We start from the raw sequence: 17,155 nt of genomic DNA on the forward strand, positions 1-17,155 counted from the left end.
AAAAAATCAAGGAAGATCAAAACTGAAGGCTGAGCAAGTCAAGTATAAAAGAGAGCTGGGTGCAAAGAAAAAACAATCCACAACCACTTATGACTCATGAAGAATTATTTAGGAGTAGTTTAAGTTAGCCATTTTAGGAGTAGATTAAGGCCATGTTTGTTTGGGTGGACATGAGCTTGGGATTGGACTAATAATCCAATAAAATTATTAATCCGATGTTTGGTTAAACAATTGAAGTACAGACTAATTATTTTAAACTTGACTATTAGTTAAGATAGGATACATAATCCAACGGATTCGTAGTCCTAGAACTATTAGTCATGGGAATGCTGATCCAGTCCGCCCAAACAAACATGGCCTTAAGTGATAGTTTTCCAACCCACATTCTTCTTCTCTTTGTCGATTGCTGTATTTTTTTCATTTATTTGGTCTTGTTTTAGTTCGTGTAACTAATAACAAGTGACAATTTAATTGAATAAATACATATTCTATTCTGTTCTGCTTTGTTTTCTTTTACTTATTTACCTCCAAGGAAGCTTAATCTGTTTAAGGCATAAAACTCAACCACAAAGCCTGATTTTTATTTGTGCTTACTTAAAATTTGTAAAAATTTGTTGATCAATCACTGTCAAATTGGGCCTAAACCAAATTTTCACCAACAGGTACATACAAGGTACATTCGAGATAGCTTACAAAAATCAATTACCTGAAGTGTAAATATTAATACGGTGGAAAATGGAGCAAATAATATCAATACATATTAAATGTTGCAAAATAACATCAAATGGTGCGCAATAACATTAGTATCATGGAATCTCAAATTAACGAGACAAAAATGTCCCCTTTCTTTACCTTTGCAATCACTATTGCTAGCTACCCCCATCAGCAACCACAACAAAACCCTCCACTACCACTCCATTATTCCCTCTTCCACCTTTCCCAACCACCACCATCACCACCCTAGCCCCTCCATTCTTTCTTTTCTCTACCCAGCAACCCGTTTATCCCAACCACCACAACCATTCCAAGTCTCCTTCCCTTTGTGATCTCATACTCCCAATCCCTTCTATTGTAAAACATATTGATACAAATGCAATATGTAATATGTATACAGGTACAAGTGAAATATGTGTCTAGTGCAAGTACAACATCTACACTGGGTGCAAGTGCAAATTATATGGTTTGTCACACTTGTCATTATTACTGCACATAAATTGCATTTGTACTAAACATAAGTGGCATTTGCATTGAGCACAATGTTGCAACAATATGGTTAGAGGTGTGGTATCATGATAAGAAGGGACTAGAGGGTTGGATAAAATGGTTGTTAGGTGAGAAGATATACTAAGAGTGGTGAGCAGAGCGATAGGGGTGGCAAAGAGGAATATGGAGGATTGTGTGCAATGGAGTTGGCGAAGTAGGGTATGGAAGGGGGTCGGGGTTGGTGATGGGGTTGGATAAAATGGTTGTTAGGTGAGAAGATATACTAAGAGTGGCGAGCAGAGCGATAGGGGTGGCAAAGAGGAATATGGAGGATGGTGTGCAATGGAGTTGGCGAAGTAGGGTATGGAAGGGGGTCGGGGTTGGTGATGGGGTGGGGTTGGGGTGGAAGGTAGAAAGAAAGGCTACTAGTGGCAGTGAGGAATTTGCAGTGAGCGTCAACAGTCAATGTTTAATTGTTTAGTGTGTTACAAAAGGAGAAACAAAAAAGGAAAAGGAAAAGAGAGAGTGTGTAGACGTTGGGTTTGGCCCAGTCGTCTTGTAGCCACACCTTAGAGTGTGGCGAGGGAAAGATTAGAAGCTCGAACTGATGGAACAGTAACGACCCCTTTAATTGTAATAGAACTTTACTAGCATACTACAATTTTGAAGAGAGAGAGAGAGAGCAGTTAGTGTTTTACAAAAGAAGAAACGAAGAAAGGAAAGGAAAAGAGAGTGAGTGTAGACCTTGGGTTTGGCCCAGTGGTCTTGTAGCCATAGCAATGACCCCATTAATTGTAATATAACTTTACTAGCATACTACAATCTCGAAGAGAGAGAGAGAGAGAGAGAGAGAGAGAGAGAGAGACTAGTTAGTGTTTTACAAAAGAAGAAACGAAGAAGGGAAAGGAAAAGAGAGAGAGTGTAGACATTGGGTTTGGCCCAATGGTCTTATAGCCACACTTTAGAGTGTGGTGAGGGTCAGGAATTCGAGCTGATGGAACAGCAGCGACCCCTTTAATTGTAATATAACTTTACTAACATAGTACAATTTGAGAGAGAGAGAGAGAGAGAGAGAGATTCCATCACTTTGAAATTATATTTCCTCTTCCACCAGTTTTGCAATTATTATAAATTCTCAACTAAATTTATATTTCTTTCACCAAATACCATTGATATTTCCTCAAAAATTATAGCCAGATACCAAAGAATAACATTCATAATTTTTCATCAAGGCTAGTTCTTTTTAATTTAAATTTCTCAGAAGAAGCAAACAAATTCCTTGCTCCTTTTTGTCACTTCTATGTAAACTCTAACAATAGAACTCTGTTTAAAATATCTTTCTTGATTTTGATCCCTAAGAGTGCATAAATAAAATCTTGTTAAAATATATCATCACCTACCACCTCCACTCAACTCACCTACCACACACACTCACCTACTCCCCAATCCTCTCCTATATAATGAGTACCTCACCATCTGTAATTTACACATCAATACATCAATCAGATATCAATCAATCAATAATACATATATTTTTACATGGTATCAGAGCAAGGTTAAAGAACCTAGTATTTTCGCTTCACCGGCGGGCGGCAGCCTCGCCTTGGCCGCCCGCCGGACCTCTCATCTTCCAACTATTTCTGCATGCCGGATTTTCATCCATCAAAACCAACCCAGGTACCATCTTGCTTTGCACTCCCTTGAGGACCACTGCCTTCAGCCGTGATTCGACCAACACCACCTCGCTGCCGTCATCCACTTCTCCACCACCACCTGCAGCTTCATCTCCGCCGCTGACATCTCTCTCTCCCTGCACCAGCCACCGACGGACCACTGTTCGCGGAGGTGGATATTGGCAGCAGCGACTCCGCGCTGATGGTTCGAGTCACCGTGGTCCATTCTCAACCACTCCTCTCCTCAACTGCCCCTCCACACCGCTCTCCTAGAGTGGCGCCACCTCCGTCAGCGGTGTCGCGGCCACCACCGCCGCCGACGGATCTGAGGAGTCCAGCCAACTCCCTCTGAATCGTCCCGACGCCACGAGATCTAAGGTTCTCTCCCGTCTAGCCCCATTTGAAAGGGGTATTTATGAGGATTATGTGGCTAACTTTTGGTGCACCTCATCAGTACTTATAAAGTGGAAAAGATTGCTCACAGTACCATCTCTGAAGCTTCTCAGTTTTGAGGCACCTATTTCTGCCTGTCTGCCATCGATGATTCAACAAATACGGGCTCCAAGCAACCAAGACTTCCTTTATGGGTTGCTCAATAGTTCTCTCTCATTCTATTTATTCTCATACCAAGTGCATGAGAAATCTATTCTGCTGCCGCTTATACCTGTTAGCCTTTTGGCCGGGGACGAGCCTTTTCTTTTCAAGTGGATGATGCATTATGCTTTGCTCTCTATGTTCCCGCTGCTGTGTCATGATTAATTGATTTTGCCTCACGTGGGCTTGTCTACACGCACTCTTGTTCCCCACTCATATTTTTTTTTATTTCTTTTACTTCTCCTTTTGACAAAGACACGCACTACACACTATTTTGCACACCCATCATCTTCTTTTTCCCTTAGTGGTAGGAACCGCCCAACACCTTTGAATCTCCTTTTTTTATTACTTTATTTTTTATTACTTTAACCTTCCGAAACTTTTCTTCACCTTTATCCCACACTTCATTTTATTTATTATTATTATTCTTAAAAAAAAAAAAAAAAAAAAAAAAAAAAAAACCAAACCAATTTTCATATTTGCACAACACCCATATTTTATTCATATTGGGGATCAACCCCGATCACACTTTTACAGCAAAAAAAAAAAAAAAAAAAAAAAACCAAACCCAAACACCCACATCCACAGGCGGGATTTTTTCTTCTCTACTCTGTCGCCGGTCTCTTCTTCTTGTCTCCGTCCTGAGCGGCCCTTGACGGTGTTGCCTCCGTGCTTCCTAGACCACCAAGCAAGTTGCCTCCTCCCTGCTCCTCCACTGCAGCATATGGCGGCCCTCCAAATCGGAACATCACGGTGGCCTTCCGCTTCAGCTCCTTGTTTTCTGCCCTTAGCACGCTTATCTCTGCTCGCGCATCCTTATACATGCGTTGGAGCAGAGCCAGCTGGGAGTTTACATGCTGCACCTCATTTGTCCTACTCTGCAGCCGGTTCGACAAATTTGTGACCGCCGTCATGGTTTCCACGCATGACTTCAGAGTATACTGATTAGCCTCAATATCAGTTTGCATCGCCATTTTTTGCTCCACCGACCGCATCGGAAAGTTCAATGGAGCAAAACCAGAGGTGTTTGGTTGCGGTTCACTGGCCACCGCACCAGTTATTTCTCTTGTGGGCTCGTTCAGTTCTGGAAAGAGCGTGAGCAGGTTCTGGGTAACTGGACGGGAAGAAGAGGCCATGTTTTTGAGTTGCTAAGTGTTTCAGAGAAGGGTTGGTTTCCGGGTGTTTCGAGATTTGCAGAGACAAGCTCTCCGAGCGTTCAGAGGTTTCAGACTCGTATGCACAGCCTTCGCCTCAACCTTGTTTTAAATAGCCAGGGCCAGCCACGCGCATCGCGCGCCTTTTGCCGCCCGACAAATTGGCACGCCTTTTCATGGCACATCTTTTGATAAAGTGGGCACGCCTTTTGATGGCACGCCTTTTGAAAAATTGGGCACACCTTTTGAGGGTGCAACTTTTCCAACGGTCCGACATGACCCCATAAACTGTCCCGACATTTGATAAAGTGGGCACGCCTTTTGATGGCACGCCTTTTGAAAAATTGGGCACACCTTTTGAGGGTGCAACTTTTCCAACGGTCCGACATGACCCCATAAACTGTCCCGACATTTGATTCCGGTTAGTTTTTTCAACGGTCCGACATGACCCCATAAACTGTCCCGACATTTGATTCCGGTTAGTTTTTTCAACGGTCCGACATGACCCTATAAACTGTCCCGACATTTGATTCCGGTTAGCTTTTCCAACGGTCCGACATGACCACATAAAACTGTCCCGACATTTGATTCCGGTTAGTTTTTTCAACGGTCCGACATGACCCTATAAACTGTCCCGACATTTGATTCCGGTTAGCATCTTCAACGGTCCGACAAGACCCTATAACCTGTCCCGACCTTTGATTCCGGTTAGCATCTCCAACGGTCCGACATGACCCTATAAACTGTCCCGACATTTGATTTCGGTTAGCCTTTTTCAACGGTCCGACATGACCCCATAAACTGTCCCGACATTTGATTCCGGTTAGCATCTACAACGGTCCGACATGACCCCATAAACTGTCCCGACATTTGATTCCGGTTAGCATACAGTGTCCTCTACTACGTTATGATACCACCATACAGTGTCCTCTACACCGTTATGACACCACCATCCAGTGTCCTCTACAACGTTATGACACCACAATCCAGTGTCCTCTACAACGTTATGGCACCACCTTTCAGTGTCTTCACCAACGGTCTGACACGACCATACAGTGTCTCCTACCCTTTTCTTTTTTTATTTTTATGTATTTTCTTGTTTTGTTCCTCTCTCCAAACTCAAGTTGGTTAGTTTCTATCCTCCTTGAGTTTGCGGGGGGCTGTTAAAATATATCATCACCTACCACCTCCACTCAACTCACCTACCACACACACTCACCTACTCCCCAATCCTCTCCTATATAATGAGTACCTCACCATCTGTAATTTACACATCAATACATCAATCAGATATCAATCAATCAATAATACATATATTTTTACAAATCTCATTAAATCAAAGTACAAATAAATAAAAACTGACAGACATTCATCTGCAACATTTTTCATTATGTTAGATGTTTCCAACGAAACTGAGGAAAGACAGATTTATAGATCCAGCATGCCTTCTCAGTTTTAGAATCAAACATCCTTTCCAACATCACCAATAAATGAGCAGAATATATATATATATATATATATATGGGTAATACATGAGCAGAATTGTACAATCATGAACTAAAAATTATACACGCGAGGTCACATGTATCGGTAATAAGACTGGCCAATACTGACCATAGGGTAGGTATGATCTTTATCTTTAGGATCTCAGCATGAGGAATTATGGATGGTAATGCTCCTATTCCTTGGGAAACTCTGACTTTGCTACCATCTTCCAAATATCTTATTCCAACCTCACAAAGTTTCCTGCATAGTTCACATCCATCATCATTAATTGAAAGAATTTAAGTAAAAGCAAAAATCAAAACACCTCTGTAACAAAGCGTCAAATACATTTCATCTAAATGACTCATACTAGTTAAATGAATCCACAAGTTATAATGATTATTAGGAAGGCATCAATTCCAATCCATTTGTTTAATTAACTCATGTCGATGAACTTAAACAAATTCACAATTAACAAGCTATCAATAAACATACACATATCTCATTTAATTAGCTCATGATAGTTAATTTAAGTGGACAATCAATCAACAAACTACCACAATCCATAATATTCCAAGACATCACCCACATTTTCTGATCATAAGCACAGAGGGACAACTGGGCACTCATTACAACACATATACACACATTAGTAATAACATGTCATAATAAAATAAACTTCTTGTGATATCACCAAGCCCCACATCTACCTGTTTTACCGGTTGCTAGCCGGAAGGAACGCATTACCTCTAGACAGCACAACCTACTTTACCATGTGCTAACCGGAAGGAACGCATTACCTCTATATAGCACATCCGCCTGCTTTATTAGGTGCTAACCGGAAAGAACGCATTACCTCTACATAGCACATTAGCTTGCTTTATCCGTTGCTATCCGGAAGGATTGCGTTACCTTTATATAGCATAATCACACTTCCACAATATGCATTTCCAATTGCTTCCATTCATTCTCATCTAATAACGTAATTACTCAATCTCACAATGTTTCCACATCATTCTAAATTACGCAAGTAAATCACAACACATATCGCATACTATTCATTATACAACAACCACTACCATCCTCCACCGATAGCCAAGAATAAAACCTCTTAAAGCAATGAATAGCATAAAAATCTCTTAATATTTCCATATACTTTCCAACACTTAGTTAATCATATCAAAATCCTCTTTTGACTATAGTTATAAAATATAACACGAGTGTTCACTTTTCAATTATCAACATTAATCTCATCAAGTTGATCCAAGGAAAATAAATAAATAAATAAAAGCTTTGATAATTCATTATCGTTTTAATCCAAAACATCCATTTGCTCCAAATGAGCTAAAATCACATTCTTTTCTTTTCTTGTTAAAAATTGCCAAAACAATTTAAATATCTCATCTATGAATTTGAGGTATGAAATTATTATAATAACATAACTCAACTAGTAAAACTAGTGACCAAATATCAAATCACATCAACTTAACTAATAATCTTAGTTCAACCATGTTTCACACCAAACAACTTAATCTTACTTATTTTCTCCAAATCTCATACTTGGTCAACTTTGCCATTTTTAATTCCATAATATTAAAAGTTAAGAAATAAACCCAGTAACACACTTTTAATTACGAATGATATAAAATATTAACCAAACTAATTTAATCCACTAAATTAGTAAGTTCATTATATTCACAATTTTCCAAAGAAATAATATCAAACATAACTTTAACATGACTCATCTTTCAAACATGACCATATTTCATGCCAAGCTACTCAAATAGTTAATTTTTCCCAAATTCTCTACAATAATAATTTTCACAACTTCTCTAAAATTAACTAATCAATATGATATTTACATCAAAAATCATAAAATATGCACAAGAGTACACTTTTTAAGGTTGGGAGTTCAAAAGTCCATATTTCATATTTTCATTTTTACAAAAATGAACAAAACCCAATCATCAATACATCACCATTCATAAAATATCATGAATACAATACTTTTAGAGTTTTTAATCCCAAAACAACTTTATAATTCCAACTTGACAATTTACACAATATTCATCAACATCAATTTATTTTTCTCAAAAATAAATTTCAAAAATCAAAGATGAGATAATATTTCAACATTATTTTTCTCAAAATAAACTATCTAATCATAATATGATGTAGATACAAATCATACAAATATTAAATTTGCTTTCGCATTTTTAACCAATATTACCAACACAAGATAATTTTTCCAAATCAATTTCAAAATACCAATCAGTGTGTTTGGTTTGAGTTTTTTGGATTAAGTTTTTTGAAAACTAAGTTTTTTTGTTTTCGTATTTTTTTGTTTTTAGTGAATATTTTTAACATTTTAAACATTTTTTTTTACTTTTTTAGATGCACCTTACTTAGATGTATCTAAAAAGTAAAAAATTTGTGAAAAAATATTTTAAAAAATTAATAAATACATAAAAATACAAAAAAATGTACATAATTTTCGTATTTTTTTTTATATTTTTAGTATTTAGTGAATTTTTAAAAGGTTTTTTTCACAAATTTTTTACTTTTTAAGTATAATTATGTTAGGCATGTCTAAAAAGTAAAAAAAAAAATTCTTAAAATATTAAAAAAATTCAGTAAAAACAAAATAAATACGGAAAATAAGAAAGTAGAATTTTCTAAAAACTGTTTTTGAAAAAATGGAACCAAACATAGTGAATATTCTTAACATTTCAACATAATTTTCTTTCAAAAATTATTCAAACAAAAATCTGAGAATAATATATGTAATACCTTTTGTCATGATATATTTTCTCAAAATATTCCTAACATGGATTTAAAGCAATAATATGAAGAAAGTCCTACCTCAAATAATGAAGAGAAGCAAATCCGAAAATGCAGACCTCGTCGGATTTTTTATCCGAGACTACCACTGCGAAGAATACGATGAGCTCTCCAACTTTCATTTACAAAACTTTTACAAAATCTCACTCTAAGGACTCCCATTCGAAGCTCAAAGGTTGAGCATCAATGGTGCTAAGAGAGAGAGAGAGGTGAGAGAGAGACGAAGGGAAGGTCAATGCTGAGGGTCAACATAAGCCCACCCATTTCTTGAAGGTCAATGCTGCTTCTCTCCTTTTCAATTCAGATTCTGTCTGGAATTTTGGAGCCTTGCCCTTATAGAGTGTTTTGTGGTACTTCAAGAAAAGGGTGCGGTACTTGTACTTGTCAACGAACATTTTCCCTCTCACCATCATCTCCACAACTTCATTTGCTCGAATGAAGAATCCACCTCGCACAAATGTGTAAAGTACAGAATCCAACAGTTCCTGATCAAACTTCATTGTTGTCGAATAAGCCAAAGACTTCATTTCACCCCATAGTTCTGTTACTTCTGTATATTTGCCCCCTATAGCAGCATACCCAGTGACCATAGAATGGAAAGTTTGAGCATTTGGGACATGCCCTAAGTTCGTCATCTTCTTAAGAGCCTTCTCAGCATCTTGCATCAATCTCTTCTTGCAGAAAAAATGGATTACATTGTTCCAATCATGAACTCCACAATCTACTCTTTGGCCTTCCTTAATTTCCTGCAAGAGCTTTGCCATCAAACCTGCTTCACCACTCTCTGCACATCCCTTCACCAACATCTCAAATTCTTGATGATCCACTCTTGGTAATTTAGCTTCTTTCATTTCTTTGAACAGATTAAGGGCCCCCTGAGTATCTTTTTGAAGCACCCGGGACTGCATTAGTGCCTCATAACAGCTTGAATCTAATTGGATCCCCGCTTTGCGAGCATCTCGTAGGAGTGATGACACCTCTCCTGCTCGATTTGCTTTACAATATGCTTTCAGGAGAGAGGCATAGACGGAAGATCCGGTTTTAACACCCGCCAAACGCATTTCATCTAGAAGGTCATGTGCTTGATCTAACCATCCGAGTGAAATGCACAAATTAATGACATGAACCAAGACTGAATCATCAATGGAAACCGGGGAGTCCTCTTTCTCAGCCTTAATTAGAAACTCAGCCAAATCCTTCGTCATGCCAGCTTCCAAGAACGCCTTGACCAATTTCACATAAATTCTTTCAGTTGGTTGTAGAATACCACGTTCAGTCGTGATCAATTCCACTTGCCTCTGCAACTTCACTAGTAGAATACCAAGCAATTCTTTAGCCTCAGCCTCAAGTTTCAAAAATTTCCGGTCTCTGGAAAAATCTTCAAAAGATATGGAATGGCACTGACCTAATCGACCATTCTCTAATTCATCTGTTTTTCTATGGATCAAAACTTGTTCAGCAGAGGATGTTCTGTCACTTCTAGCAGCTTCAAAGACAAGTGTAGCAGCAGCAAGAGAATTTTGTGCTTCCTTTGCCTTTCGGAGCATTTCCAGAACCATATTCGATGCAGATTCTAGATCCCCAAAGTTCAAATGGCACGTAAGCAAACAATTATAGAATTGCCGAAACTGAACATCACTTAGGTTATGGGCTTCATCGATGTGTCTCTTAAGCTTCTTGAGCTCTTCTCTTCGCCCATTTCGTTCATAAATATGACCCATAATGATCAACAAATTCGCATCAGCTTTGACACCAATTCGAGGCATCATATCAAGAAGCTGCTCTGCTTTCCTAGTAGTTTTGAATAGAAGACAACCCGCCAAAGCAATGTTAAATGCGATTGTATTAGGCTTCATAGCAATCAAAGGAGCGTTACTCTTTTTACGTGGATCAACCCGCCCATCTTGGAACAAGTAACCCATCTCAATAACCAACTCTGCAGCAAGGTAAGCTCCGGGACCGGTTTGTGACATGTGAGCCAAGATAGCAGACCAAGCAGCCACCGGGGGAAATTGTTCTGTTTCTACCAACTTCCTCAAAACAGTTGATGCAGGAACAGGTAACCCACATCTTGCAAGACCAAAAGCAAGATAAATTAGAGTATCTTTCTCTAACAAGTTCTGTTTGCTCTCCTCAAAAGCTTGTTCCACCAATCCATAAGCCTTCTCAAGCCAATGGGTGTCTAGGCTTTCCGTGAAACTCGCTAAAAATTTGTTCACAACGGATTTTCTAGGGAAACCCTCCATTTGCGTATGCAACTCATGTAACTTCCAAGCATCATTGAATCTATGTTCTTCAATTGCATTTTCTAGTTCCATGCATATTTTACCTATATCTCTAGCCTGAACCAGGATGGTTCCAGCTAAGGAACAAAATGATTGTAAAGAACGTTCGAACCCTTCATGCTGACATCCCAACACAGTACTTTGCATGTTTAACTTGTTCTGTGAGGACCCAACAAATACAAATTGGTGTATGGACCTTGAAACCTTGATACTACTACAAGAAAAGATCCAGAATAGAGCAGAACAAGAAGCTGAAGTAGCAAAGTGATAACCCAGCTTTCTAAGAGGTAGCATTTTCTCCAAATATTAACCACCACAGCTTTAACAAAAACAGATAAGAATCTGCAAAGTATGGACAGACAAGGCCAACATCATTCAGGCATTTTATCGAACAGCATCAAGACAAAGCACATATGTGCATATAATTGAATAAAACACAAACAAATTATGGACCTAGCACTGTGGTTATTGTTGTTACAATGAATTGGAGCTTTCCATTGTCGAATCATACAAGAAGACTTCAAATCGTATCAAAAGAAAACAGTAATAATTATAAATAACATAGAAGAAAAAAAAAAAAAAAAAAAAAAAAAAACCAAGTAACAAATCAAATCCTAACTTTTTTTTTTTTTTTTCAATAAAAACCTGGAAATTTAGTAAACGGAAAGAAATCACTGAATCTGACAAACCCAACAACAGTACCAGGTCCAGGGTTGACCCAAAGGGTCAATTTATCAAACACCTGACATGCACTATTTAAGCAAAACCCACTGAAGGAATTTGGGTAGAAGCAAAGGAGTTTACCTGCACAAACGGTCGGCAGTGAAGGAAGCATTAAAGAGTTCACCGTGAAAAACGGTGACACATGAAATGATAATAAAGTATTGTATATAAATTTGTCATATTAATATTTATTGTTATTTAATGATGACAAATAATATCCAAATATTTTTTTTTTTTGAGCTGATTTTACAAATACTTTTAGTAAAGTTTTAAATTTTTTACTTTTTATGATAAGGTTATTATTGCTAGAAAAAATTTATGTATTTGACATTGTTTTCTCCCTCCTTTTACTTTTGTGTTAGTTCTTCTATATTTTCTCCTACACAAATCACTAGTCAAAGTCCTCTTCATTGAGGCAGAAAGAATTTCGAAGCAATCGTCTGGTTAATTGGTTGGCATTTATGATTTTTGTAAGGACTTATTAATCCTTGCTAGCACGTTCTAATTATATTTCTAGCCTTCGAAAGCCAAAAAAGCCAACAATAACATATAATAAATATATAAAATTATATATTTCATACGTGTCCCCACATGGCATATCCTATATTTTTTGAAAATTGGCATGTCAACATGTCTATGTCGTATCCGTGTCATGTCGCATCATCTGTCTGTGTCCATACTTCTTAGTCATTTCCTATACAAATTCTAACTAGTGACAATTTGTGCATAAAATTACGGGTGGCCCTCACTTTAGATTGCCCAACCCATCAGGTGGTCATTATGTATACGTCAATCATACACATCTACACCAATCATACTATTCATTATTTTTCTCTCCAACTAATTTTATTCTTCAAAAGCAAGTAAAAATCTTCATTTTTACCATAAATTTATAAAATTTTGGGTAAATACCACCCAAGTTTATGAAATATAATATCCCCTATTAATCCACCATCAACTAACGAATTTTAATGACATCATCATCCAAAACTTCTAAAATACCAATTTTAAGCTTAATAACCCAAACCTAACCCCCCAACCCTAAAAATAATGAGATGTGCTATGATGGAAGAAAACAAAGAAGAAAAAGAGGGGTATGGCTAACAATGGTCTGCAATGATATTGGGTGGAGGTGTATTGGTTGCTACGATTGAGGGGTTGCATCTCTCTAGAATGGTTTGTTTATCAAATTTTTTGTGTTAAAACTTGTGGTTATTTGGAGGATGGCTACAATGGTGAATGTAGTGGTTGCTTTGTTATCAGAATCTTATGATTCGCAATTCGATTCATAATTCGATTCACAATTTTTGCAAAATTGATAAGAATTTATGGGTGAATCTATTTTGGAAGTGAATCTCTATTGAATCGCATGATTCATAATCAATTCACGATTCGATTCACTTTTTATGATTCATACAATTTTTGAAATTATTGTGTCTGACATATTTTCGACTTTTTTTTTTTCTCTATCTTTTTAGTGAAAATGATATAATACAACTACTAATAGCGTTTAATATCAAAATAACTAACATATATACATGATTTGTTATTATTATAATGATCATGGAGTTTTTAATAGGATCCAATCATATTCAATCAGACCCAACATATTTTTAACCTTTCTTCTCATTTTTTTCTCCCCTAAAAAAACATAATACATCTTCTAAAGATGTTTAAAATTAAAGTAACACTATGAATTATTTATTGCTATTTTATTAAATTGAATATAATCGAATATTACATATGTGAGATCAGGTATACCTTCTAAAATGTTTTAGGTTTTAAAATAAAAGATTCTAAATAATTCTTTCTTATTATTTGCTCACTGTTACTTAGAAAAATATGTATACTTATTGTCCAAAAATCAACATCGTTGTTAATTATTGTTACTTTAGAAATTGATAGTTTGTCTATTTGGTTATTATCTTTTGATAAGAAATATCTAAAAAATAAAATGACGATCTTACATATGAACCTTTGTTAAGTTCTTACCTATTAAACTACGTGATTATCATTCAAAATAACATTTTCATTGATTTAAGTCTAAATATTTCGTATTCATAAGATATATTTAACATCTAAATGTGTAAATGAATGTTTTTAAGTAATTTAGAAAAAGTGAGTGAATCTTTACGATTCACGAGTCGATTGGATTCGATTCGCAATTCAGTGGTGGTTGTGAGTGGAATGGAGGTGGGGATTGCAAGGGAGGATGGATGAGTAAAGGTAGAGGGTAGGGGAGGCGGGGAGAGTGGGAGAGGATTGGGGGTGGCAGGAGAGGGTGAATGAAGTATGAGGGGTGGCAGGAAAATGTGGGAGTTAGCAGTTAAGGGTTGGAGGGGAGGACAGTGGGAACCCCTTGTAGCAGATCTTACTCACAAATACTTACAAACTTTGATGTTAGCTTAAGTGATGTAAGATTTGCTAAGTTTAAAGTTAAATTACTGGGCCACCACCTATGAAGCACGGGTACTCCAAAAATAGTGCCGTACAAGTACCGGGTACTTACCGGGTGCCGGTACGCGTACCGGGTACGGCAAAAGAGGGTCCGGTACATTTGGTTTATTCGGGTACGGCATGGGTACGCCACGGGTATGCCATGGGTACGGCGTGGGTACGCCATAGGTATGCCAGGGCCAATCTTTTTCTTTTTTTTTTTTTTTTTTTTTTTCCTGCCCTTGCAGATTAGCAATTATTATTATTATTATTTTTTTTTTTTTGGTACCCTTGCAAATCAGTAATTTTGATGTTTCTCTGTTGTCCTGTCTGTCTGTATAAATTGTATAATCATATCTGCAAATGATTTTGATGTTTTTAAAAAGCAATTTGAACCAAAAAAAATAACAAGGCCTATAAAGGATAGTTCTGTGTATGACTATGCATTATGCTTTTGCTTCAGATCCTCCTAGAATTTCTTTATAAAATCTTTAATCATAACAAACTTTTAAAGTTTATACACAAAACATTAAAAATTGATACTGTATTAGTTGATTAGTAGTTGTTGGGAATGATGCAATTTTATGTTTTATGCAAATTGCAATTGACAACCTGCCCCAATTGAGAATTTTTTTTCCTTTACTGTTTGGTAATTAACTTTAAATCTTTCTTTGGTCTCCTGTTATTTATTTGGTCTCACCTTATAAAAATAGCAAATTGATGAGCAAAAAGAAAGATTTTAAAAATAAATTATGATCACAAATTCACAGTGCATAACATGTCAAAGTGAGAGATTTCACAAATATTATTTTTAACGCTTAATTGATTTAAATTATAGGAAAATGAGTAGTTCTTTTTTTAGTTTTGATATTTAATTTTAATTTGTAGGTTGGATCCTTTAATAATAATTATATTTAAAAAAAAATAAAAAAATATCGGCGTACAGCAGCCGTACCCGTATCGTAATTTTTTTGAGTTTTGCCGAATCGGCGTACCCGCACTCGTACCCGTACCGTACTTATACCCGCACCCGTGCTTCCTTGGCCACCACTTTCCCTCACATGATACAGCATGTTCACGTCCTCGAATTCCTCTGCTACCTCAATCAATTTGGGGATTTCTTTGGTAATGATAGGAATTGGGGTAGCCATGGGTTTAACACAATTTTCACTTACAATAGTGGCATTGCATTGTTGGGGGTTTTGACATGGATTTTGTTGGTGGATGATGGCAGTGTTGTGGCAATAAGTGTCGGCAATGGCACTGTAAGTCATGGATAATGAATAGCGGTTGGAGGTGGTTGGGTGCAGTGGATGGGGAAGGATACCATGGATAATGAAAGGGGGTTGGAGGTAGTTGGGTGGCACTGTTAATCCTAATGTTTCATAATTTTGAAGTAACAGCAGTTCAACCACCTTATAGTTGCTTCTAGTTTTCCTCAAAACAAAACCATTTTCATCAACTTACCCCAAACAAATTTTAACAAATTACAACAGAAAAAATACCAACCTTACTTTTCCACTCAATGCACACCACCATAGCCACATATAAAAAGCAAGAGGCCTCAATCCAAAAGAGACCAAAACCATGAAATTCAGCTTAATAACATAGTTACTCTTTCTATTGTACTCGGATCCAAAAAAAAAAAAAAAAATTGAGAAATTAGCTTAAAAGGCTCTGCAAAAATATTTGTGTATGAAAATAAAAGAAGTAAATTTGTAAGTACATTCATTCATTTTCCAGGCCCAAAGTCCAATCCTTGTCGTAAACATATTGGAGGTAGTTAAATATCAGATTTTACATTACGAACAAATATAATAATAAACCCTTAATTTGGATGTTCATAGTTATGTGTGCGTATGCCAATTAAACTAGTTTTGAATGTAAAATGAGTAGTTCAACCAAACAAAAAGAGAAAGAGAAATGAATTGGAAGCAATTTCAATCAACTGCAAGCATTGTCCAGAAAGAATCATAGATATATACCAATAATCAAATAAAATTAATAACAAATTTGTAAAGCATACATACATATATATATATATATATAGAGAGAGAGAGAGAGAGAGAGTACCTCTTGAAATTTCTGGAAAAGAAAAGCCATGAGTTGGAGAAGCAGCTGGGGAGTCCTGTGTTTTTGTTTTCCCTCTCCCTCTCCCTCTCTCCTCGGAACCGAAGTTTGGGTTTTAGAGGCACCAAACCAGACCCTACGTTCGGATCGGAGCCCCAAACCAACGCCACGAATCGGATTCGGGTTGATCCGAGGTTCCACTAGATTCGGGTTGGTCCAATCCAAATCTACTAGCATTGTTTGAGAAAATGAGCAAGATGAATTGAGTTGAGTGGCTCAGAGGATTCACATCAATCTCAATAAATGTGAATTTAGATTAAATATAATTAATAAAATTATAAAATTCTTATTTCATGAGTCCCAATAAATTATTTTAAACTAATTTTTGGTTAATTTTACTATAGTACATCGTTATATATAGTAATACGCTACTCACAAGTTATATAATATGTTGTCATTTATTTTTAAGAGTGACCGGATATCCTGTTGGTCATTCGGCTGCACATCTTGTCGGATGATCGATTATTGCACAATTTTTTTATTTTTTATTTTAGGAATATGAAACTTCATAGATATATCCTATACACTTTGGATATTTGGTCGGATAATCGCTACTAGGCACAATTTTTTTTAATATGAAACTGCATATATATAATAATATAAAATTAACTTCTCGTGTACTACTTTGGCT

The 17,155-nt window shown here is 36.7% G+C and overlaps 1 protein-coding gene across 1 annotated transcript; it reads right to left on the minus strand.

Moving 5' to 3' along the window:
* Positions 1–5,972: 5,972 nt before the first annotated feature.
* Positions 5,973–16,765, minus strand: LOC114309385 (Pentatricopeptide repeat (PPR) superfamily protein). The gene is made up of 3 exons (XM_082892454.1): positions 16,468–16,765; positions 8,972–11,577; positions 5,973–6,370 (listed from the first exon to the last, which is right to left on the minus strand). The coding sequence occupies exon 2, from the start codon at positions 11,527–11,529 to the stop codon at positions 9,196–9,198; it is 2,334 nt and encodes a 777-aa protein (XP_082748580.1). The 5' UTR covers positions 11,530–11,577; positions 16,468–16,765; the 3' UTR covers positions 5,973–6,370; positions 8,972–9,195.
* Between the last annotated feature and the right edge of the window lie 390 nt (positions 16,766–17,155).

The sequence above is a fragment of the Camellia sinensis genome, chromosome 10, assembly GCF_055761805.1.
Source record: "Camellia sinensis isolate YWXY chromosome 10, ASM5576180v1, whole genome shotgun sequence".
NCBI classification, from domain to species: Eukaryota; Viridiplantae; Streptophyta; class Magnoliopsida; order Ericales; family Theaceae; genus Camellia; species Camellia sinensis.